This window comes from Cervus elaphus, chromosome 19, assembly GCF_910594005.1.
Source record: "Cervus elaphus chromosome 19, mCerEla1.1, whole genome shotgun sequence".
Classification (NCBI taxonomy): domain Eukaryota; kingdom Metazoa; phylum Chordata; class Mammalia; order Artiodactyla; family Cervidae; genus Cervus; species Cervus elaphus.
Window position 1 is genome coordinate 33,321,988 of NC_057833.1, and position 25,374 is coordinate 33,347,361.

The 25,374-nt window shown below is 35.4% G+C and overlaps 2 protein-coding genes across 8 annotated transcripts in view; one reads left to right on the forward strand and one right to left on the reverse strand.

Annotated features, from left to right (window-relative positions):
* FXR1 (FMR1 autosomal homolog 1) overlaps positions 1-12,401 on the forward strand; it is a 67,852-nt gene extending 55,451 nt beyond the window's left edge. For 3 of the 7 annotated variants that reach the window (XM_043873590.1, XM_043873593.1, XM_043873595.1), the window contains 5 exons: positions 4,440-4,643; positions 6,626-6,826; positions 7,523-7,603; positions 11,145-11,236; positions 11,982-12,401. In XM_043873590.1, coding sequence (XP_043729525.1) covers positions 4,440-4,643; positions 6,626-6,826; positions 7,523-7,603; positions 11,145-11,236; positions 11,982-12,152 — 749 coding nt within the window. In that variant the 3' untranslated portion in view covers positions 12,153-12,401. The remainder of the gene's footprint in view (positions 1-4,439; positions 4,644-6,625; positions 6,827-7,522; positions 7,604-11,144; positions 11,237-11,981) is intronic. The other 4 variants (XM_043873592.1, XM_043873594.1, XM_043873596.1 and 1 more) reach the window with 2 other exon arrangements.
* A 6,563-nt stretch (positions 12,402-18,964) lies between these two features.
* DNAJC19 (DnaJ heat shock protein family (Hsp40) member C19) lies at positions 18,965-24,629 on the reverse strand. The gene is made up of 6 exons (XM_043873598.1): positions 24,458-24,629; positions 23,640-23,691; positions 22,760-22,833; positions 21,704-21,783; positions 20,973-21,043; positions 18,965-19,581 (listed from the first exon to the last, which is right to left on the reverse strand). The coding sequence occupies exons 1-6, from the start codon at positions 24,458-24,460 to the stop codon at positions 19,511-19,513; spliced, it is 351 nt and encodes a 116-aa protein (XP_043729533.1). The 5' UTR covers positions 24,461-24,629; the 3' UTR covers positions 18,965-19,510.
* Positions 24,630-25,374: the final 745 nt, after the last annotated feature.

Below are 25,374 nucleotides of genomic sequence, written 5' to 3' on the forward strand. Positions count from 1 at the left end.
AGTGGTGATACTACTAGGATTTACCTTTTGTTTATCTTTTAGGAAAAGTAAAAGTAAAAAATACACTAGTCACTGTGCTATAGTTACATATAGCAAATCTGTACTAGTTTTTAAAATACACTATATTGGTTCACTTGGCAGTTTGAATAGTAATATCTCACATCTGCAATTATTTTGTGAAATACAGGATTTCAATGATATGAGGGCTTTAAAAGTTAGAACTTAATTAACATAAACGAACATTTTTCTAAGGTACATTTCACTTTGAAGATGGGACTTAACCCATGTAGGAAGGGGCCTGTGGATGGTGATGGTCAACAATTCTCTAATCCTAAATTTCTTACTTCTTCTTCAGCTTTGGAGTTGTTCCATTTTTCTACATTTGGACTTGGATCTTAGCAGTGACCTGATTTTTCTGTTCCCTTCTCTCTCCTCTTCTCTCCTCTCTACTCCCCTATGTTCATCCAAACTGCTTTGGGAAAATATTTCATAAGCCTTTTCCAGAATAGAAGGCATTTAGGGAAAATAAAAATACATGAAAGCTTATAGTGTACAGATTCCACATCCATATTTCATGTCTGAAGGATCATCTAATGATGTCAGAGTCAGTTTGGTACTATATTTCATTTGTTGTAGAGTTGAATGGTAATTTCCCTCTCCTACTTTTTCATTATTTTAAAGTTAACCCTGTATTGAAACCTGAAAAGAAGAATTCCAGTTAATGTGTTATGTGAAGGATTGAGAATTGCGGTCCTGAAAACACATTTAATACAAAAGACAGTAATTAAATAGAGAAAAGTACATACTGAATGATTTTAGAGGTACAAATTACTATTGCAAATAATCAGATTTGGTTTTTTGGTTGATGAATTCATCCAAGAATTTTATAAGCTTCTGGAAAGTCAGCTTATTGATGAGAGGTCCCTCTTTGGCAAAATGCTTTTGTTGACAGTAGATAATAAATTTAAATGAGAAGGTAGAGGAATAACATTTGGATTGAAGAACGCTATGCAAATTGTTCAGTAGATGGCACTCTTACTTCTGAGTCTTTTCAAACTAAACATTGTATTTTCTGAAATAGCTGTTGAACTTAAATGGGCTCCAGAGAAATAAAAATTATTTGAATTTGGTTATAGATGTTCTTGTCTACTTAATGGCAGAAGATTTTTTAGGTGAGGAATATATATATAATCTATATAAGGAACATTTTCTGAATTTAACATCTCTGAACTTATAACGTGTTTTACAATGGATGTTGTCTTAGAACTGTAATTGGCAGGATTTTCTTAAGTGGCACAAAAAATATTGTGACTACAATGGATGGCATAGCAGATTTGATAAAATGTGGTACTTTAGCTATTAAGTTCAGCATACATGTTCATTTAAAAGAATGTGAACCATCTTCATAAGGTGATTTTAGAAGTTTTAGGGAAATCTGATTTAAAATTCTGTAGAAAACAATTTTTATTTGTTGGAGCCATTACAAATGGGATTGGTTTTATGGATCATTATTTCTTGTAGCCCCCTCCATAATTTCTGGATTTATGAACTAATATTTTACAAAATTGAGATTGGAATGATTGTGATAACTTCAACAGAGCATTAGTTTTCTGTTGATTATACAGCAAATTAAAAATTCAAAGCCTTTAACAGTACTATTGTACGGTTCTGTAGGTCAGAAATCTGACATTAATGTCACTGGGCTGAAATCTAAGTGTTGGCATGTCTGTATTCCCTTTGGTAGGCTCTAGGAAAAAAATCTGTTTCCTTGATACTTCCAGCTTCTAGAGACAACCTCTATTCCTCTGCTTAGGTCCTCCTTCAAGCTCCATCTTAAAAAGCCAGTAATTACAGGTAGATGGGATTTCCTGGTGGCTCAGTGGTGAAGAATTCTCCTGCCAGTGCAGGAGACATGGGTTCAATCCCCGGTGAGAAAGAACCCCTGGAGAAGGAAATGGCGACCCACTCCAGTGTTCTTGCCTAGGAAATCCCAAGGACAGAGGAGCCTGGTGGGCTACAGTCCATGAGGTCACAAAAGAACCGGACTTGACTTAACAACTCAACAACAACAGATTATAGAGAGTCCTTATTCAGCCACCTCTCTGGTTCTCCATAGTTGAGAATGGTCCTCTATTTTTTAAATATTCATGTGATTAAATTGGCCTCACCTGAATAGTCTAGCATAATCCCCAAACCTATTTCCTTAACCTTAATTTCATTTGCAAAGTTCCTTTTGCCATCTCAGAAATGTTTAATATGAAGAAAATGGAGAATTTACCAGTTCATTAGCCTTTTTTTTGTTTTTTGACATTAATAGTTGTCTTTATCTCCTGAAGTCTATTTATGATTTTAGATACCTTCTATAAGTATCTTGAATGCTAGATTTAAATTAAAACTATGAGAATTTTTTTGCTCGTGATACTGAGTTAAATACTACACTGTATTTTTAAAGATAATTTGATAGGATCTTTTGTTGAAACCTTTTAAAACGAGATACTCATCTAACCTCAAAATTTGGTAATGTTTTCAGGCAGGGTATGTAGGTTTGTAAATAAATTCAACAAAAATTTTTATAATTCCCAAGACTTTATTGTTTGTTTTGTTTTAAACTACTCATGAAATGATATATTACCCTTATTCCACCAAACCATGGCGCATCAGTTAACAAATTCTTTCTTATCCTTTGGAAAAAATAAGTGTTTTGATTCATTTTCTAGTATGAGACTCATCTTAACAAAGATGCAAATGTCAGTACTAGAAACTTGCTACATTTTTCTTAATCCATTCATTACTAGCTACATCTATATGGTATATGGAGAAAAAAGACAGATAGAAGAGTCCTCTTTAAAGGAGAAAGGAAGTTGGTAGGCTTTGTTCAACTTTATGTTTTATTCCTTGAAGAGCTCTTGTATTTTACTTTTATCATTAAATGACTATGGAGTTAATATGGGGTATTTTTAGTTTATCTTGAAATCATTCTTATTTGCGAGTTTAGCATAGGAACTTCATAATTATGCAGTAAATTAATTTATCAGGAGAAAATTGTTATGTGCATTGCTAGGCTTCCGTGGGCATTTAGAGGTACAAGAGAGCTCCCCTTTACTGTAAACCAATATGGAAGTAAATCCACATTGTAAAAAGAAAACAACACATGGCAATACTTTATTAATTTTACATTAATTTTAAGGAAATGAGGGGAGATGTCTGTTTTCAGTTAAATTGGTCTGAAGCTACAGACATTGAACTGGGCTTTTAATTTTAAGGAGATAGATTTGCACATATAGTTTCCCACATTGTCAGAAAGTAGTTTTCCTGGGAAACCTTTTGTAAGCTGAAATGGCATAAAGTGAAGAAGCAATTACTTTAGGACACATCTTGCTAATAGATGCAGGAAATAAAGCCCAGATGCTCACCAGTACGGTTCAAAGATCTGTTGGCTTGATGCTGAGATGCTGAGTTTAGTTCCTGAGGCGGGAGCTGGGGGTGCTGCTCTCCCTGCTTGCTGTGCTTCTGCCTCTTTTAATTGCAGCGGTTTGCTGCAAAGCGAATACCGAAGGCTGTTTTCTCTTCATGCCCTTTTTAGTGAAAATCCTCTTTGGATTTCTTTTGGTTTGTGAAAACAGATACTAGTGTAAGTCTTTTGTAAAAGCTAAGTGGTGTAAAATGAACTTTTGAAAAGCATAGGATAGCTCTATGATGAAAGGATGAAAAAGTGCCATCCCAGACCTAATAGAGAAGTGGAAATGAGTATGTTAGTGATTGGGTCATATAAATCTGACACATAAATAGTGATTTTATATGATATTGTAGGCTTTTATAGAATCTTTGTGGTGTTTGCATTTTTAAAAAATATTAAATTCAGTCATTGGGATGTTAGAAATAGTCTGTAGTTAACTTTCAAAGTTATGCTGAATTTTTGTCTCACTGGTAATGGCTTCATCTCTTATTGTCAGGTTGAAGTTATCCTTTTCCAGAGCAACCTAAAATTTGTTCAGAGATTTGAAATATTGTATTGTTCTAACTTAAGGCACTATTGTGCAAAAGGTAAATTTTAATGTACAGCCACTAAAACTGCACTCCCAGTTTATGAGACAATCAATTGTAAGAAATAGCCTGATTTCAGAGATGTTAAATGTGGGGGAAAAAAGTGTTCCTTAAAATCAAGTGATAGAATAGAATACACTATACAGTTGTTACTCATTTTTATAAATATCATTAAATTGGCTTTTAAATACTTGGATAGTGGTTATTTTTTTATTATACTGGCAATTTGTTAAAGACATAAAAGTGGGCAAAATTTTTAAAAAATATTTTCCATATTAAATGCATTTTCATATATTAGTGTTATTTAAACAATGATTTGCAAGAAATTCTTTGAAACATTTCACTCCTTTCTTAAAATAGAAATATAGTAGGCTTATGTTCTCTTCTTTCCCAAGGTACAAACTCTGAGCTGTCTAACCCATCTGAAACTGAATCTGAGCGTAAAGACGAGCTGAGTGATTGGTCACTGGCTGGAGAAGATGACCGAGAGAGTCGGCATCAGCGTGACAGCAGGAGACGCCCAGGAGGAAGAGGCAGAAGTGTTTCAGGGGGTCGAGGTCGTGGTGGACCACGTGGTGGCAAATCTTCCATCAGTTCTGGTAGTCTTTTATATACTCTGTCAGAATCTTTTCTTCGTAAACAGTATAATTTCATAAAAGTTAATCCATTTCCCAGGACCCCCGCCCCCCGTTTTTGGAAGTTTCTCTTTTTGCTTAACTGTCTCAGGAAAACAGTAGAATATATACACACACACACACACACATATATATATATATATGCGTGCACACACACACACAACAACATCATAAGGAAAAGCACTATAGAGTGTCTCTCAGTGAAAGTTTAGCCAGAATATTCAGGTCAGAGTAATTTTAGTTGGAGCTGACTTCTCTGCTTCATTGGTCAGATGTTCAGACTTTGGACGCTTAGGTAATTAGAATTTTTTTTTCCCCTCTAGAATTTCTTGGGTTATATATTTCTGTTTGCCAGAGAGACCCAGATAATTCTAATGTATAGAGAAATCTGCTGCTAAGTCACTTCAGTCGTGTACGACTCTGTGCGACCCCATAGACGTCAGCCCACCAGGCTCCCCCGTCTCTGGGATTCTCCAGACAAGAACACTGGAGTGGGTTGCCATTTCCTTCTCCAGTGAGCGAAAGTGAAGTCGCTTAGTCGTGTCCAGCTCTTAGCGACCCCATGGACTGCAGCCTACCAGGCTCCTCCAGCCACGGGATTTTCCAGGCAAGAGTACTGGAGTGGGGTGCCATTGCCTTCTCCATAGAGAAATCTAAATACCTTTGTATACAACTGAAAAGCATTTATTGCTACTCCACCACTTTGGAACAGGGAAAAACTGTGAAATCACCTTCTTTAAAAATCTTTTATTGTTTGAGGAATTCACCTGTAAAGAGGAGTGTCTAGAAGACTGAGATTTGAGATATAAGAAACCTTTTACTCATTGTCTTTTTGAAAATTTAAATGCTGTAACTTAAGTGGTGGTGTAGGAGTTGACAGAATGTTCTTGCTTAGCATAATGGGCTGGGGAAAGACTGTCAGGGATATAACCATAACAATTATTGTATGGCATTTGTAGGAAAACCACTGTTATAATCAAATCACATTTTTCGAAGAACCTTTAAAAAAGTACTCTCTAGTTCTAGTGATAATCTTCAAGTCCTAAGTTTATTTTATAGACTTTGAGGGAAATAGTTTTTATATTTTAGAACATTGCTCACTGTTACCAAGGTTTAACATTACAGTTTGCTGAATTTGAAAGTAAATGTACTTTACATAGTGTTTATGATTAATGGATAAACTTAGTGTCTTTTGCAAAGATGCTAGCTTGCTAGCTGTTACCAAAGGAAACTTAGGAAAAATCGTGATTAGGTGAATTTCTTCTATAATTTGATTGCTGGAAGCAATAATGCACATAGGTAAGATGGGTATTTTTTTTCCCCTATAAATTATGTCTTACAAACCTTTCCTTTCCCACTCTTACCCTACCATATCCCACCTATACTTTTTCTTTCTGGAGATGGGAGTACTAGTCAGCATTCATTCCCACATTTTCCTATAACCAGTTAGAATTTCAAACTTTTTAGTTTGCCTTTTTTTGTGTAGACTTCTTTTGCTTGCTTCAGTTTGTAATAATAGATTTCTGTTCTGTCATAGAGTGCAGGTGTTGAGTATTATTTGGAAGTATATTAGCTGAATATTTGTTTTCATTTTTATTTCTTTAGCCTCTGTACAGAATTAGCTAGGAATGTGAATGTAAAAAGTAATATGTAATAGTATACTAGTTCCTAATGTTTTTAAGACAAGTCCAAGAGAAACGGTAGAAAGCCAAGGTGTTCACTCATCTTGTTTTAATTTTTCATCATCATTTAAAGTTTTTCCATATTTGTTATCTTTCAGGTAAAATAGTGATACAGAAAACATTTTGTCTGAAGACAGAGGATGTATTTTTATTGGGGGAAAATTGAAGTTTATTATTAATTGATATAGTTCAATATAGGTCAAAACATTTCTAATAACTGCAGCTCTCTTAAACAAATATTTCTTGCCTCTGACATGCATTTAGTGCTCAAAGATCCAGACAGCAATCCATACAGCTTACTTGATAATACAGAATCAGATCAGACTGCAGACACTGATGCCAGCGAATCTCATCACAGTACTAACCGTCGTAGGCGGTCTCGTAGACGAAGGACTGATGAAGATGCTGTTCTGATGGATGGGATGACTGAATCCGATACAGCTTCAGTTAATGAAAATGGGCTAGGTATGTAAGCATTTAGGGAAAAGATATATATTACGGTATACTATTGTTAATATATGATGCCTTTAAAAAAAATCAAACATATGCAATTCACAAATTGAATTTTTCCTAGTGTTTAAGTAGGTAGATGGCTTTGTGTCTGTCTTAAATGTCTAGTTTTCAGATTTGTATAGTCAGACTGTTCGAAACTGGGAGGGTTTATTAAAGTGCCCTTTAATGCCATTAAAACAATACAGATATTCAAACTGCGGGGCACTTAATACTCTCAATCTTCTAAGCCAAAATTGGGCTTTCATCTTGCCTCTTTAAGTAGTATTATAAATGACACTAATGAAGTGTGTATACTTTGCAGGCATTGATTTCCAAAGCACTAAAATGTGATTAACTTTGGTAAAAACTAAACTCTGTTGGAGAGGAAAATTTTATTCCTGAATGATAAATTAAGTCTTAGAGTTTGTTTAATCAAGAGTTAAAAACCCTCTTAATTTCTGGATGATGATTCCATCTGTTAATATAGTAGGAATGTTTAAAACCCCAAAAGTATTTTTCCTGTGAATAGCATGTATTGTTTTATCTTTCCTGTTTAATTAAAAGGTTCTTTCCCCTTAAATCTTTGAAGGCAAGAATTTTTTTTTTTTTTGCTTTGTTTTTTGCATTGTTTTTGTCAGAATAGTTTCATGGTGAACTTTGCAATTACAGATGATAGTGAAAAAAAACCCCAGCGACGCAATCGTAGCCGCAGGCGTCGTTTCAGGGGTCAGGCAGAAGATAGACAGCCAGGTAACTTGAGTGGACCTGTTGACAACACCAGGTCATAAGCATGAAAAAAAAATGTCATGTGTCTGCTTTCTAAATATATTATACTTACATGTACACATGTGTGTATATACATTCAAGATGTGCATTGCATAAATTGTTTTCTCAACTAATAAGACTACTATTAAGAAAATGCATTCTTCCTTCACACCGTAATGTAACCTGTCTAATTGAACTAATGTTGTGTCTCAATTTTTTTACATGAAAATACTGTTGAAAAGACCATTATTTTGTCCACTTGGCAGATTCTGCACACTTGAGTTGGGACCTGCTATCCCAGGGACTGTGTTGTAGCTTGTGATTTTGGATGATTGGCAAAACTGGACAGCTTTTGCATGGTGCCTGCTACTATATCTGGATTCAGCACCTCATTTTTGTGGGGGTTCTAGTACCCACAGTTTAAAAAATATAAATGAGAAAAATACTTGAAAGTGTCTTTTTCCTAATAAGAGGAATGCATGTTATGTTTTTGTTTATTGTAGTGTGATGCCTTTTCCCTTACACTTACTAACTATTCAAATTAATAGTACTTACTTACTTTTAGAATGTTAATTTAAGTAGATAAAATTTTTAGTAACTTAAAAGAAACTTGTTTGCTGTGTCTATACTATCTGGAACTTAATTCCATTTCTTGTGTACAGAGAATCACATGTATATTCACAGTGGAGAAATTGTGTGCACCAGAAATAAATCCCTTTTGTTAAACTAATCAATTTTGCATTCTTTCCAAAGCAAATTCTTGTGTTTTTCCCCAAATAAAGAATATAAATTCTAGTATCTTTACTTAGTATTTTAAATTTAGTGGTTGTCGAGACGTGTGAGAAAACTGATTAAGGGGATTAATTCCCATTCTTAGGGGGAAAAAAAGTTCCTGTTTAAATTTAGTTGTAAATTTAAAAGAAATTAAATACTGTCACAATAGGTTTTGAGGAAATGTTTCTTATTTTTTTATCTTCTTTTCTCTCTCTTTAGTGTTAGAAATATCTTTGGGATGAAGAGATTATATTTAGTTTGTGTTTTTGAAGCTGGCATAGCAGTGAATACCAGTTTCTGGCCATACTTTATAAATAAGGAAATTTAAGTTACTAGTATGGGCTTGAGATAGGATAAATTAAAACATAATTTAGTAACTAGGTGGATGGTGGTTCACTACTAAGTCAAAGGACATAAAGGGAATAATATAAAAGGCTTTGATAAAGAAGAGGAAGAGATTTCTGCATGGTATTAATCAAAACTTGAGTAATTGGAGTTCTAAATAATTTGACAATGATTTGTGTTCTCTACTGCATTTATTCCTGTTTTTACTCTGTTCTTTGGAAGTACTGATTTCCTCTTTAGAACTCATTGCCTTTCTCAGCCTGCCCCCAGCACACACACACATACACACCCACCCACACACCCAGAAGATAGGATAGGTGAAACAAACACATCATTTTCTCCTTTCACTCTGGCAGCAGTTCTAGGAAGGAAGCGTCTATCTAAAAGTTAATGTCAGCATTCTCTGAAATAAACAGTTATTTAATTTGTTCATATTTGCTTAAAATTTCTTGTTGCCTTTAGTATTAATTAAGCAGTGAGTATTTACTATACTTAGCAAAGTGCAGCAGTGTACTGGTGTACAATTAATTAATTTTGGATCCCTTAGAGGAAATTCTGGAGTCCAAATTACGCCACACAAATTGCCTCAACTTTTTTCCTAGATATTATAAGTGCTTATCTGTTTTGAACTTTTAAGTGGCTTGCATTATGAGGACTAAAAACAGACTATTATCTGGCTATAGACAGGTTTTTCTCTGGATCAACTGAGGTTATTTTTAATTTTACCTCTGTTTGGTGGAGGATGGGCACTGGTTTTTACCTTTCCAGCTAAGTGCCTGTTAATTGATAAACTGTATCAAAGTTCTATGTCTGCATAGTGGGCGAATGGTTCTAAGAATTACCGTAAGTTCAGATTTAGTAGTATGTGCGCCTGTGCATCAAGGTTTCCAGGTAGCTGAGTTCTTCCTGGTGTCACTGAACGCTGAACCATGGAAACAGAATGAATTCATCATGGTGCTCTCCAAACTACAATACTTCCTAGGATGCTTGTGGTTCCATATATGTAGACATAATAAAGGAGTGGGTTTGATCCCTCTCCCCAGTTTTGGAAACCATTAAATTTATTTATAGATTCATTTACAGTGATTTTAAATGATTTTTAAAGCTCCAAAATGAGCATATTGAGTTTCTTATAGAGGGAAAGGTCTAAGACATGAAACATCTTTTAGTGGTATTTCTAAAGATGTTTATTAGTTCTGAATTAAATTTTTTCCTTGAGATTTAAAAAGATTCATATAATAATTCTATAAATTATTGAATCTTATAAAGATGTTAGCATTTTAATTCATAATTAAGAGAAATGAATTGTAAATACAGTCCAGTCTTATATTAAAATGATTTATTTTATGTAATTTGAACCTGATGGATTAGTTCTCCCATGTATGTAGTGACTTAAGTTTATCGAAGTTTTAATTGTTACATAATTTACTTGCTCCCATAATTTATACCATATTTTACATAATCAGGGATTTTTCTTCATCAGTTTCTGAGAGAAAATAAATTCTCTGAAAGGAAGAGACTTATTATTTTGATATTTCTTCAAATCAGTGAATTCTAAGTTGCAAGTCCTTGGAGAGAGAGTTCTGAGGTTTAAAATGAGGCCAGTCCCAGCAGACCAGAGGTAGTTTGTTGCCATTGGGTTGCTGGCAGGGTGTTAGTTTTGGTTAGTCTTTTCCCTTCTTTTCCCCAATCCCCACCACCACTGCAAATAGGTCAGTCCCTTGAGAGATTAGCAAAACATGAAAAGGGGATAGTTACTGAATTAATGGTGGACATTTTCCACCATGATCATTGTCCACATTTTAAGATGGTGGACAAATCTTTAGTTTGCTTGAATTTTTTCATATTACTCAGAACAGTTTCTAGTGTGAAATATTAAAAAGGAACCATAAAACACACTTGGAAATCTTACTGTGCTTAAAAAAAAAAAAAAAAACCCCAAAACAGAACTATTAAATAATACCTGAGTAATAAAGTTTTTATATGTTTGATGAAAATTTCATATTGACGCATGCTACACCCCAATTTACCCATTCTCCCCCCCCCCATAAGTGCAAACACTATCTGGGCTTAGAATGCGGCATTTCCTATTCTTAGTTGTGGGTTTTTATATCAAACTTATCCCACAACTGTAGACTAACCAGAAGCAAATGGCTGGATTCTTGTGGAAGAGGACTTTAATCTAGGCGTCCTCTGTGTCCAGCTTGAAATATTCTACAGTCAGCACCAAACCACAGGCATATTTTTCAAACTTCATTTTTGGTTGGAGGTGGTACCCATCTTAAGAAAATTTTGAAATTGGGTAACCCACCATTAGTCTATTTTAAAAGTAAAATTACTCTTTATCCATAAATAAACTTTAGAAATATTTTTTCAACACCTGTAATTTTTTTCTCATCTTCAACAGTCACAGTTGCAGATTATATTTCTAGAGCTGAGTCTCAGAGCAGACAAAGAAACCTCCCAAGGGAAACTTTGGCTAAAAACAAGAAAGAAATGGTAAGGAGAATTTAACCTGTAGGTTTTGGCTTTCTTGGTTTTGTTTTTGTTATGGTTTAGTTTTATTTTTACTTCTTAACTTGTATGATCACTTGTTTCCCCAACCAGACCAGTAATATTTTAGTTAAAGACTACTCTTGATTTTGTTTTTGGCCCCAGGTAACTGAAGATATGCATGCTTGAGCCTGAAATACTTTTCAATTAGAATTAGAAATAGCATTTGTAAAAGATACTGGGCATAGAAACTGTTAACCTTAATTTGGGAAGCAATAGGCTGAATAGATCCTCTTCTTAGTGGTAGATAAAGACCTTTGTTTCAATTTTCTGAAATATTTTAAGGGATTTGATATGTAAATTTGAGTTTGCAAAAAAGGTGAGTAAATAGGTGGTGGTTTGCCTTACTTAGGGTATTAACTGTTTATGTCTTTTTATATGGTGAGTTTTCCAGTGGTTAAAATGAAATTAGGTGCAAGTTTTCAAAAAACAGGTACAGATTCTTCCTGTGGCTTATGTATTGCTAGCTACTAGAGATAAAGAGTTGAAAGACCCAGAGAGGTGGAATACATTGGGGTTTTTGTTTTTGTTTTTTTTTCCTTTTTTAATTTTAAGAATGTTTTAATTCAGATCATTGTGGTATGTGAAACTAAAATTATTTATTAGCTAATTAATGTTTATGTAGTTATTTTCCTCCTCAGTTATAGATTTTATTTATAAAGAAGTTGAAAAAGTTGTCTCCCTTTGGCAGGCAAAAGATGTGATTGAAGAGCATGGTCCTTCAGAAAAGGCAATAAATGGCCCAACTAGTGCTTCTGGCGATGAAATTTCTAAGCTACAGCGTACTCCAGGAGAAGAAAAGATTAATACCTTAAAAGAAGAAAATACTCAAGACGCAGCAGTCCTGAATGGTGTTTCATAAACTGAAGAAGTTCCTAGTTTACAGTTCTTTTACATTACATTTTACAATAGTGCTTGTACAAGCTTGCCAAAGATAGAATATGGATCGCCAGTCTTTCCATCGCACTTTCAGTTCCTCCATTTGGAATTCAGAAAGGGGAGGGATCCTGAAGAAATCATATGTTAAACATACTTTGACACCTACTGTGTTATATATCATCAGATGTGCCTTGAGAATAGTATATGTAACATTAAAAAAAGTTGCTGGCTATAGGAAATGTTATTTTGTTTTCAAAATATGGCAGAGATGGGGGGAGGTGGGTGGGGTGGGATCCCTAACCTAATATTCTTTATGAAAGCATTAGCTGCTTTTGTTACATTTTTAATAATATGCAACCACTTCTTCACCTGAGGAAAACTAGAATGAAATGCAGTCTAAGATATTTTGCACTGAATTGTAATTTCTTCATTAGTTTTAGTCTGGAAACTGGTCTGTTTTAATGTGTTTTAAAAATGCTGTATTGTAGAGGAAAATCTGCAGACCACTGGAATACATTTGTTAAACACTCATCTGCAGGGACACTGGGTGTTATTGGCAGTGACTGTTCTACATTGAGGCTTTGTTTGGTTTATTTATTAAAGTGTACAGTATTTAAAAAATCAAACATAGCTTTAGTTAAAACACTAAACTGAATTAGTCATGTCCATTCAGACATAACCTGAACTACTGAAAAGATCAATTTCCAGAAGGTTTATTCTGTATAAACTACATGTTAGTCTTCAGTAGAGTATCTTTTCTTTTTTCTCCCTTTTTTCTTTTTTTTTCTTTTTTTTTTTTTTTGGTTTTGATTGTTTGATGTGCAATATGTTTTTGTATGCAGGTAGTAAATAAACTTTTGATCTTCCATTTGCTGATTTTTAACTTTCTACTTTTTAAACAAACTGTTGAAAAGTAGTTGGACCTACCTAAAGGCCTAGAGTAGTATTCTGATTGCTTTTTAAGATGCATTTAAACTTGTTCATAAATAGTATTAAAATATTAGTTGGTCATTTTGTAATGAATCCTCTGAAGTCTTGGTACTTAAAAATTTAGTATGTTAGAATAGAATGGTTTAGGGAATTGGTCTCAGAGATTTGATATTAGGAAAGTCTTTGTAACAAAATTCTAGTCATAGGCAACTTTTGGAAGGCAGTGAGGTAAAATCCAGAATTTTACTTTTGCCTTTGATTCTTCATTATTTTTATAAAGTATAATGAACAGTTTTTAAATAAGAAATGTCACTGATTTTTGGTTTTCAAGGTAATAATTTTAAAGGTTCTCATATTAATGATTGGATTGTTTTGTAAATATTTTGTCCAGATGGCTTAATGTTAGGAATATACAAACTTTTACACAAAGTAAAAGTTCGCAAGTTTGATAATAATTGTGGATTTGTGGGAGGGTTTTGCTCCACAATATTATATAAAGACTACTGAGCAAGAAGAGGGAGCCCTTTTGTTCACTTGGGATCTGAGAAGTATTTTTATGTGCATAACTTGTGTTAATTTGTTATGTGCATTAAAAAAACTTAAGTGATTTTACAACTGAAGGATAATTCAGGGTGTAGCTAAAAATATTTGTCAGTGTATATAAACCTTAGCCCTCAGATTTATTACTGGTGAGGTTAAGCTGTGATAATATCAAATGCTTTTTCCTAAAACCCTAATAATGGAAAATTTTAAAGTAAGGTGTAGTGTGAATAGTGCAGTCTTTGGACTTTAAAAACAAGTAACATTTTTGGCTTTTTTTATCCTTCTCTTCAATAGTAGAATTATAAATTAAGGTATGGGAATTTTCAGTAATCTCCAAATTGGTAAATATGGCAAAAAGAAAATGATTTTTCATTTTCTTCCAGGTAGTAGAATCTATTCATGAAAATCCTCCTTGTTCTGTAAAGACTGGTTCAATGAGAAAGGAAGAAACACAAAATCATCTTAAAAGTGGAGTTAGCCCAAGGAATTTTTTAGAACTGACAACCGTATTCTAGGATATAAATATTAAGATTTCATTTTTTTACAAATGACTAATCCCAATAGCCTTTAAAAATACATACTATAGCATCATGATAGGCTCTTTTTTTAAAATATCATATGCTCAGATTTAGAAGTGAAAAGCCCAGTCCCCAAAGGTAACTATTCTTTATAGAGGTAGCCTTCCAAACTTTGAGAGAGGTGCATCTTTTTTGGCTATTAGTTACATGAAATGTTGCTATGGGAGAATTTGCCAGCTGCTGTGACCCCCTCCCATCCCCCCACCAATTCTCTGCAAGAGAATTCTCACCAAGTTTCTCTGCAGGTTAAATACTGTTTTAGCATATATATATATATATATATATATATATATATATATATATGATATCTGAACTAAATTACAAATTAAGAGGTGAGATTACATGGGTGTAAAAATGATCATTTCCTGAAACTTGGGATGCCTTAGGCCTCTCGTTGACAGGTCAGTCATCGTTGGTAAAATTATAGTAGGGATACATAAAAGTCTTAAGTAGTTACTGTATTTTGATGTGAAGGTGAGAGAAAGAATATCAAAGTAGTGAGTTCAAACCACTGAAGACACTGCTTAGGACCACGCTGAGGAATATTGCTTAAGTAAATAGTCTTTAAAAAGCAAGTATAGATATATACAGGTAAGCAAAATAATTAAACAGGAAAACACTAAGCTGGTGTTTACTCTTTTTTTCTGGTCAGCCATTCTTTTGTGGCTAGGATCCATCACCTTGGAAGTATTTTTGTAGCTACTGTTTGCTGTAAGTTTGGTGTTTAACCTGAGAATGGTCTGCAAAGTTGGTATGTTAATTTAACATTGCTGTAAACAGATTGACTTTTGAGGTTGAAACCAACTAGTCAGTATTCTTATAGGCTGTGCCTACAGTGAGCTTAGTTTACTAAAGACAGGTGGATGGAATACTAGTTACATAATGCAGTTAAGTCCTATGTCAGATGATTGGTCATTATTGGAAACGAGTAAAGGAAAATTACTTATGTTTTCTAAGTTTCCAGGAACTTCGATTTGAACTAGATCTATGGGTTTAGCAGTATTCCAGAAGGTAGCAAGTAGAGTGTTCATTGTAAAGTCTCATTCAGTCTTCCTATCTTTGCTATTTATAGTTTGGATCCCTTGTACCCTTTATAGGGATACCTGATATAGTGAATTTGCTGACCCCTTAGTTTTAAGTTTTAGTTTCTTATTAAGTATGCTTGAATGTGTAATAGTCACTTATAACCCATAATTAACCTATGATAGCATTTGGGTTTAATTTCAGAGGACTCTTGGAATAAAGCAATAACTGCATTCTGCTATAGTAAAACTTTTTGCAAGTGGTGGTAATTTGAAACTGTATTCAGCTGCTGGTTGAAAATGTCAGTTATGCTGAAACATAGGAAACTGCCAACAGCTGACCACTTCTGACCCACCAAAGCGACAATTTCTTATGGTTCAACCTAATAATACGTTTTAAGGTATAATCACTTACTTTGGACATCCAAGCAGTGAATCTTTCTGAGTCTAACTATCCAGAAAACCCCTAATTACTGGATGAGGGAGGTGCATACTCTGTAAGGGAGATACAGTTTTGTAAAAAATGGTTTGTCAGTGGACCACTTTAGATTCAGATTCATCTGTATCTTCTATATTAATGTTTCAGGTACTGAAGTACAGAATTGGGAGTCACTATCTTAGTTGTACTACCCTTTTCTATATTCTGTTTTATCCAACTAGATCCTATACGGGCCTTTCTAATATAACTTGGTTCTAGTCATATGTTAGATACTGTGTGACACTTAACCATAGTCCTATGTACTCTAAAAGAGTATGCTGAATTAAAATGTGTTTGTTTTATATATGTATCTATCCCAGGCATTTCCAGCTATGTTGTATGCAATCTAGAAATAAAGGGCAAAATTATTTTTTACTAATATCCTTAATGTCAAAGCTCCACTATTATTAAGTATACTAGTTAGCAGTTTCTCAAGTTTGTGTTTTAATGAGTGGTATTTTGCCGGGGGGTGAAGAGTGAAATTACAGGGGTATTTTCTGGATGTTTTTGTATTTTGTACCTTATTTTACTTGGATTGTCAAATGTAGCTACTCATTTTCTAGGTTAGAGACAATTTTCGTTATAAAAATTATCCCATAGTTTTTCTAGATGAACTAATTTATGCTTCATTGTTGTCTGGAGCTCGTGCTGCAACCTCTTTGAGCTTCATTTTTCACCTTGCTGTTTTCAGGCTGTAAAGAAAGTCACGTAAAGACTTCACTTGAAATTCCATTAACTAAAATACCACTAAGGCCACAGCAGGTGTTAACTTGTTCAAGATTATATCTTAACACTGGACTATGTGACCTTGTCATCGCCAGTGTTAACAGTGGAGAGAAGCTCTTCCTATATCCTGTTGCTAAGGCAACAGCTGACTCCAAGCGGATACACAGCACTGAATAACAGTGCCAACAACAAATAGCAGAGCTTAAAGTTATTTAAGTTTCCCAGTACTGAAGGTTCTCTCAGTCCATGACTCTTGAACGAAAAACATATTCTAGCATTTTAATTTTAACCTCAGATGTATAGTTTTGTTTTTTTTTTTTTCTTCTATCATGTTCTGTCCTTTGACGTTTTGGAGCCAATTGCTTAATTTTCTTTGGAATTAACATGTTTGGGGGAATCATTTATGCTGAGTAAAATATGACTGCAAGACACACTTCTGAAGTGCAAAAATGTTAACAGGTCATTATCAACAGAAAGATGCCTTATAAATTCTCATTGAAACAGTAAAACTCAGTATTTTAGCCTAAAATGTTTAAACTTGTTTGATTATCTCTTAAATGAAGACACTCTGTCTGGATTAATTTAAACGGCTTCTGATACAAGGTCGTCTTTAAGGCAGAGGACATACAATTCCTAGTGTGCTGACTATTAGAAAGCTCTTTAGTGTGTAATAGGCCAACATGTTTAGGTTTTTACCCTTGTGTTAAGATGGTAGTTATCCAGTTTCTTCCACTTCTCATGTTACATCTAGCTGCCTTTTATCCTTCTTGTAATTTAGAGCAGAAGAAATTAAGAACTGCAGAGAAAACTATAAAACCAAGCTTATCACAATACATAGATACGGACTTGTGTTCCATCTATTTTCCTACAGGTTCTCAATTATTTCTTGAATGGTTTTGGTCTGCATGACTTGTATTAAATGCTTCCACAGGTATTCCCATCATTTGTGAAATACTTGAAAGCAAGAGAATTTACTTAAAACTCTCATGGGTTGGAATAGATTTAACTTCAGGACTACCCATTATAGCCTACTTTCATCACCAGCAAAGCAGGTTTATAAAGCTTATGAAGCAGTTAGGACTCATCTTAATGATGACAACCTAGAGGCCCAGTTAAGGCAAAAGGAAAGGGGGTCAGTAGGAAAACTAAACCTTTGGTATGCTAGTTCTAAATATGATGGCTGTAAACAGGCATCTTTTAAGGACTAATACATAGAGAACCAAATTATAAGTGAACATAGTAAACTGGAGAACATATTCTGGGCTTATAGTTTCAGTAGCTGTGCAACCCAGCAGTTTCTCATTTTCCCATCCAAAAAATGAGAAATCATCACAATTTTTCATCCTCCCCTCCCCCCGCAACAGATAAGGAAGCAGAGCTCTTAGCATATAGATTCGTTGCTCAAAGTTGCCTGGCTATTGATAGCAGAAGTTTTGACTTGAAACCTGTATCTCCTATTCCCTAGTCCTATCTTCAACCATAACGTACCTCCCTCTTAAAAGTGTCTACATCTGAAAGGAGAAACCGATAAAAAGCCTCAAGGTGTAAGTGTAATGACAAGTGCCAGACTTGTATCTCAGTACCACCAAGGAAGACATCCCTGGGTTATCATATTTGTGAAAGGTACCATAGTGTAGAGGTTAACAGCGTAGATCTTTGGGTTTGCAAAAGATCAGCTTTCTTGACCCAGCGTGTTGCTTTGGCCAAGTTTCTTAACTTCACTGAACCTGTAAAATGTACTTTAATAGTAACTACTGTGGAGATACAGGGGAAATGCTTAGCACAGTGCTAGCACATCATAGTCAATAAATGTTAATACACAAGTATTTTGTAAAAAAAAATAAACACTGAACAATGAAGGCTATCTTGTAGATCATCCATACTTGTATCAATTATCATGACCTAGAGCCCTCAAATTCATGACTTTTTTACCCAAGAAAAATGGTAAGTCTAATAGCTTTCAATGAAATAATAGATTCTTAAAAGGTAAGCCTAGAGAAAAAGAAAAACTGATCATTGTGAAAGAAAAATGCTCTGTTGTGCTCCTTAGTATTATTTTAAAGTGGATTCCATTGTCTTAATACTTCTCTTAAAACACATGCTATTTTTGCATTAAACACTCAAGTATACCTACTATATGAACTTTTCCTTTTTAAAGTTAATGCTTGATTGCCTCTGGGCGTATTTTCTATGTGTCTGAAAAATTTGGTTTTTAGTTGATACTAAACTCTTGTTCATAAATAATTTTTGATTAGTCCGGGAGATTGAAATAAAAGGCTAGTAATCTCATTATTAGCAGATTTCTTATTTTCAAGTTAATACCTCCAAAATCACCTGTGATTTCCCAGTAGGCTGTTAAAATGAGTCACCTGGTATCTACAAAGTAGTGCTCTGCCTACTGTGTTTTAACAAATGTTTAACTTGATTATGTAAATAACCAATTAATTTATAGTCTCTTTAAGGGGCTACCTAAATAAAATGCACATACTTCATTAAAAACAAAACATGTACTCTCAAATCTTTAACATACTATTACAGTTTTTAATGTATGAAATCTGAAACAATTCAGATTTATCACTGACAAAGAGGTAAATACATACCTTACATCAATTTCTTAGGTTAACGTTATGGCTAAACTCACTTTAAAATTCAGGGTTCTAAGTGACTAGGGAGTCCTCTGTACCTTGAACAGCCTTCCCTCCCAATGAGATGAGTCCCTACTAAAACAACCTGTGCTGATACCATCATATTTATCACATTTTAATTATCAGTCTCCCATTAGATTGGGGATTCCTTTAGGGCAGAGACTGTTGTCTTGAAATAGGTACCAAATTATTTGTCAAATGAGTAGTGAACAACACTTAAATGGTATGCATTTAGCCATAAAATAACCTACAAATAATCTATAATCTGATTTAAAATCCTCCAATTTAAACAGATTTATACCAAGGCTTTGATTTAGCTTGTACTAAATAACTTCTAAAATTTGTAGGTTTGAGGCATTTTATTATAAAAAGCTGGTATGCGTAAGTGAATAAGAACTTAAAGTCATCATACATTTACTTCATTTTTTAGCTTGACCTTCTAGTAAATCTTTAGCTTCATTGATTTTGGCTGCTATATAAGGAGATCCTCCTATAGAAAGAAAGAAGAAAGGAATAGTTATAACATTGGATTCTCCAATTTCTGCCTGGTGAAAAGCTATTACCTTGTTTCAAGAACTCCTCTGTTTATCTAAGATGAAATGAGCAGAAAGGAAATTTTAATTTTTTAAAAAAATAGCTATGACACTGGAACCGGATGACTAAAAACAGTTAATGTATTTGATCAGTGGGAAATGATGTATTCCAATGAGGGAGATTTATACACACACAAAATGGCACCTTTTGAAAAAGCTTAAACAGAAGATTTAAAAAAATCCTCATGTGACTTTGAAATAGTGTTAAGTTACCTTTTTCATAAATGAACACTGATTTATCATATTGTGTTATTATAAAATCATGAAATTGTCAAAAGGCTTCTGAGCTTTGTTAGAAGACCCCACTCTAGTTTCTTTGCCAGTTATCAATAGTCCCTTCATGTATCACCTACAGCTGCTTTCCTACTAAACTGGAGCTGTGATTTCAGTGAGTCTCAAAAAAGTGTGGCCCCAAACCAGCAAGCAATCAGTAAGCTTAGTTAAGATGCAAATATATGGGTTGCATCCTAGACCTAAGGAATCAGAAGCTCTCTGGTGTGTGCTTAGTCATTCAGTCATGTCTGACTGTGATCCCATGGACTGTAGCCCTCCAGGCCCCTCTGTCCATGGGGATTCTCCAGGCAAGAATGTAGTTAATACCAGCTAAGTTTTGTGAAAGATGTTATGCAGTCAAATACCATTTACCACCCCACTGAAGCCAAAACTCTCTTAATGAGACCTCTCACATGAAAGTAAAAGGACTTAAAAACTGATTCATGGATTTTGTGGTCTATATTTTGGTATTCCATTTGATCTTTCAACAGAGCCTTAGGCTGCTTAGAAGTGTGTCAGAAACTAATAAGTACATCCTATAATTCTCTAACTAGATAACCACTAGTTTAAAAAGTCTATATGTGAGATAAACAAGACCAACAACAACCAAAAAAAAAGTCTAAATGGATAGAGGGGGAAAAGTTTTTGGTAGTTTGATTAACTGAAATTCAACATTTTCCTTAAGAATGTAGACACCCCTCATACCCCACCCCAAAAAGTAATTAGCAGTATTTAAGACACATAACAACTGCTGGTCTCAAAACATGGTTAATGCTTCTCACTACTTCCAAATGACAGTAGTTACTAGATCTGTTTATTAGTCTATAAGTAAATTTCCCACTCTATTTATTCTTTTAAGATACCAAAACAGCAAGTAGACCCAGCTTGGGAGACAATGCTCACAAACAAATTGAAGCATTTTCCTTACAACAGCCAAGATTTAGCTATAAAATTATCCCATTATTAACAATTAGTCACCCCAACAAAATGTGTTAGCAACTGTAATGATACTTACCCTTGTCTGGGTGATTTAAAAGCATAATTCGTCGATGAGCATCTCTTATTTTGGCTTTATTGGCAGTAGGGCTAATTTAAAAAAGGAAAAGGTATTGTTTACTTCAGACTAGTGCTGGGTCATATTAAAAAACTATAAAGGTTAAGTGGAAAATTGTGAAACTGGATCAAGTATGAAAAGCTACCTAGGAGCCTCTTCTCTAACACAAGGAAGATGACTATTCTGAATCACAGAACTTAACAGAGCTCCTTAGAAAAATAAGGTATTCTCAAAAATTGAGTTGAACTTGAAACTATTTATTACAACAATCCCGTTATTGGAAAGCATGTTTAAGTATCTGGAAATGAAAGAATTTTCACCACAAAATTTGTCACTCAGTTATAGAGAACAACATTGAGTAATGATTATCTGTTGAAAAACCTACCTCCAGTGAGTTAAAAAGTACTTCAGTGTCAGTGGGCCTTCTCTTTGGATTTTTGTAGGGAATGTTAAGGTTTAAAAAAATGTATATAATAGATGGAAGTCCCTGGCAGTCCAGTGTTTAAGACTTCCTGCTTCCACTGCAGGGTGCATGGGTTTGATCATTAGTTGGGGAACTTAAGATCCCGCATGCCACACAGTGTGGCCAAAAATAAAAATTAAATAACTCCTAAAAAAAGAGAGAAGGTCTTAAACATTTGCTTATAGCTCTAAATTTGAAAGAAAAATATTAAAAATGTAAAAAATGTTACCTTACACCTAGTATTAATGCTGCTTCCCGTTTCGTCATTTTGGGTTCAAACCCACCTCTGTAATAGCCACCACTGAAGGCCTGAAAGAGGAAATGAATTTGTAGGGAAAGATTATCAAACTGAAAGTTGCTAAAAAATGTCTATAAATGTTCACAGAACCAGCAAAAAACTTTTCAGAGTGATTCCTATGGTATTTTAGCTTGTAAGTAGCAACAGGTATTTTAATGATCATTAAACATCCATTTCCAACCTCCCACCCTGACAGACAACCTAAACTGTCAAAGATAACAAGACAAAATAACAATGCCTCAAAGCCAGTTCTTCTGGGAGTGAAGGGAAGATTATTCCAAGCTAGCCATGTTCAAATAAAAACTTGTTCTCAGACTATGACTAAATGTTTTAGAACAAGTGCTTTATAGGATCTGGAGATCTTGTGAGCAAGTTGTTCAAGGATGTTTTGAAGTTCAAGGCAGCTACTAAAACAAGACTTTAAGATAGTACTAAGAAAATCAGGCTATTAGGTCCATTGACCTCGATGTGTCAGAAATCATATTGGTAAAGCCTACCATTACCCACTATGTAACTCAATCACAACAATAAAAGGCAATTCTCTACAGAATGTCAAAATCATATTCACTCTGAATTTTGACCACAGAGGGTATTATCACATTCAGTCATACTCCAGAGCCCAACTAACTGCTGTGTTATTCAAGTAAGCTGTTAAGGAGTGCCACAGCCACACAGTAACAATGGGTCACTTCAGATCCCTAGATCCTTCTGTGTGTGTGATGCAGAGCAGATGATGCTGAAGGTAATCACATATGAACAATAAAGTGACATTACATTTCATGATACTAGAACTGTTAACATCCCTTCCCCAAATCCATCATATATAACATTTGATTCTTTAGCCCCATTACAAAGCTCAGAACTTCTAAACCTTTCCCGTGGGAAGCAAGAGAAGGGGTCTAAAGCAATCACTTAGAACGCCATGAATGTCTGGCTCTAGGCTTCATACACAGCAAAGAATTAGCAAAAGTGCTAAATAAGTCTTACAGATTTCGGTAGACTTTGAAAAACTTGTTTTACTTGAGGCTCCATATGCTTCATGGCTTGCAAAGCATAACGACCTAAAAACAAAAGCAACAAAATAATTAAAAAGTCCTCAACGTCTCTTGATGAAAGTGAAAGAGGAGAGTGAAAAAGTTGGCTTAAAGCTCAACATTCAAAAAACTAAGATCATGGCATCTGGTCCCATCACTTCATAGGAAATAGATAGGGAAACAGTGTCAGACTTTATTTTTTTGGGCTCCAAAATCACTGCAGATTGTGACTGCAGCCATGAAATTAAAAGATGCTTACTCCTTGGAAGGAAAGTTATGACCAACCTAGATAGCATATTAAAAAGCAGACTTTTTATTCCTTTGCCAACAAAGGTCCGTCTAGTGAAGGCTATGGTTTTTCCAGTGGTCATGTATGGATGTGAGAGTTGGACTGTGAAGAAAGCTGACCGCCAAAGAATTGATGCTTTTGAACTGTGGTGTTGGAGAAGACTCTTGAGAGTCCCTTAGACTGCAAGGAGATCCAACCAGTCCATCCTAAAGGAGATCAGTCCTGGATGTTCATTGGAAGGACTGATGCTGAAGCTGAAACTCCAGTACTTTGGCCACCTCATGCGAAGAGCTGACTCATTGGAAAAGACCCTGATGCTGGGAGGGATAGGGGGCAGGAGGAGAAGGGGACGACAGAGGATGAGATGGCTGGATGGCATCACCCATTCAATGGACATGAGTTTTGAGTAGACTCCGGGAGTTGGTGATGGACAGGGAGGCCTGGCGTGCTGCGAATCATGGGGTCGCAAAGAGTCCGGCAGGACTGAGCACCTGAACTGAACAACATCTCCTACTTCAGTTCCATCCCCAAACCATGAACAAACCTGCAAATCCTGCAGCAGCAATGGTCAGTCCAACTGCTACCACTGTACTGGCCTGGTAAAGGGAAACAGAGTAAGTATTTATTTCTCTCATTCTCACCCTATCCTATCATGCCCATTCTCCTATTTCAACTCACTACAAAATTTATTTCAACGGGAGAAACAACTTTGAGGATGAAAATACTCTGCCCAAGGATCCTGCAAATTTTCCATCCAATGCATTGTAAAGGTAGGGGGCTTTCACTGCAGGGAGGAAAAAAAGCAAGTTGATTTGCTTATTTACTTTTACAACAATGGATGATTTCCCGCCCCTTGAAAATTTCTACTTCACCTCAGGGAAAGTGAAGTCACATTTAAATTCAATCAAGAGGAATGGAAATAAAGTTTCTGCCGGAGAAAGAACTGTTTACTGAGGGTTCCTGTAAATTCTGATTCAACATTAAACGTGAGCTTAACAAAGAGATGTAGCTTTTCATAGCGCCTTCGACCAAATATGTATAGGAATCGAGAAGTGTGTCAGTCAGCAAGAGAAAAGGGGGAAGACAGTGCAATGTAGATAAAGGACTGCGAGGAGATGGAGGGGAACAGCAGGTATAATCAAGTGCGTTTCCATTTATCTCCGAGCACTAGGGACGGCAAGCACAAAGGCCCGAGAGCGGTGAGCCAACAGCTTTGTGTCCTAGAGAGGGTGACTCCCCCAGGCGCTACACCCCCAGCTCAGAGTCCCATTAGGCAGACAGCGGCTCCTCTCCTCTCAGGCCTTGAGCTGAGGTTGAGAACTGGGCCTGAAATCGCCCAAGAGGCCGGAAGGCCGAACTCACCATGGCACCTGCTCGGTTCCCCTGCCTCCACCAGGAGCGCGGTTCATCCCAGCCCACCAAGTTTCTGCCTCTATCACAAAGCAATTCGTCCACCACCAGCACTTACAAACCACCTTGGCAAGGGCGCCCCAGGAAATACGGCAGTGGCGGCCGTAAACTAAGTCGGAAAACTGTCGTAAAAGTGGGCCTGCGGACGGGAAGGAAAAGGTCGCTCAAGCAGTGGGCGGGTGGAGAACGCGACTTTGGATTGGTTGGTGGATAGGCGGGTCACCTCCTAACTGGGTTCAAAGGTGGGGCTTCTCGGCGTTTGTCCTTCAAGCCTGGCCCCGTTTTGTTCTTTGCTTCTGAGCGTAGAGTATTTGGGAATTCCTACGGGAAGGGTTTTGGTATAGAAGGGCATGAGCAAATACTGTGTAGCTTCATTCTGAACGTTCTTCTTTCTTTACGTCTTAGCACCTCCACTTGGCATTTATTTTGTTTGTAATTGTCAAGAGTAATGAATATCCATATACCTGCCGTTACAATTCCACCATAAAGCCAAATAAATGTAGCGATACAGTATAGCAAAAAGATATTCTAGAAAATTAAAGGAGCAAACCATATTGTTTCGGGGGTTGTTCTGTGGCATTCTTTTATTTAAAATAATTTTATTTAAATACGTGACTTGACTGGAACTTGTGTGAATGTTTGGGGTTTGGTTTTGTGGAATGGAATTACGACTTAAGGACAGTTAATATTCTGATCATGGGATCTCAGAATCACATCAACTGAAAAATGCTATTTAAGGTTACTCCCTTTCTCAAAATAAAAAGTAATGTTTGGTTTTGCCTTACAGGGTATCATGTATCTATACATAAAAGGAGAAGAGAAAAACAATGAAGACAATAATGAAAATTTTGTAGTGTGTTGTTTGTATA

Coding starts and splice junctions, on each gene's coding strand:
- DNAJC19 (XM_043873598.1), bottom strand. Junction 22,834..23,639: donor TGCTGCTGCAGGATTTGCAG/GTTTGTTCATGG, acceptor TTTTGTTTTTAG/GTCGTTATGCTTTGCAAGCC. Junction 19,582..20,972: donor TTTAAATCACCCAGACAAGG/GTAAGTATCATT, acceptor TTCTTTCTATAG/GAGGATCTCCTTATATAGCA.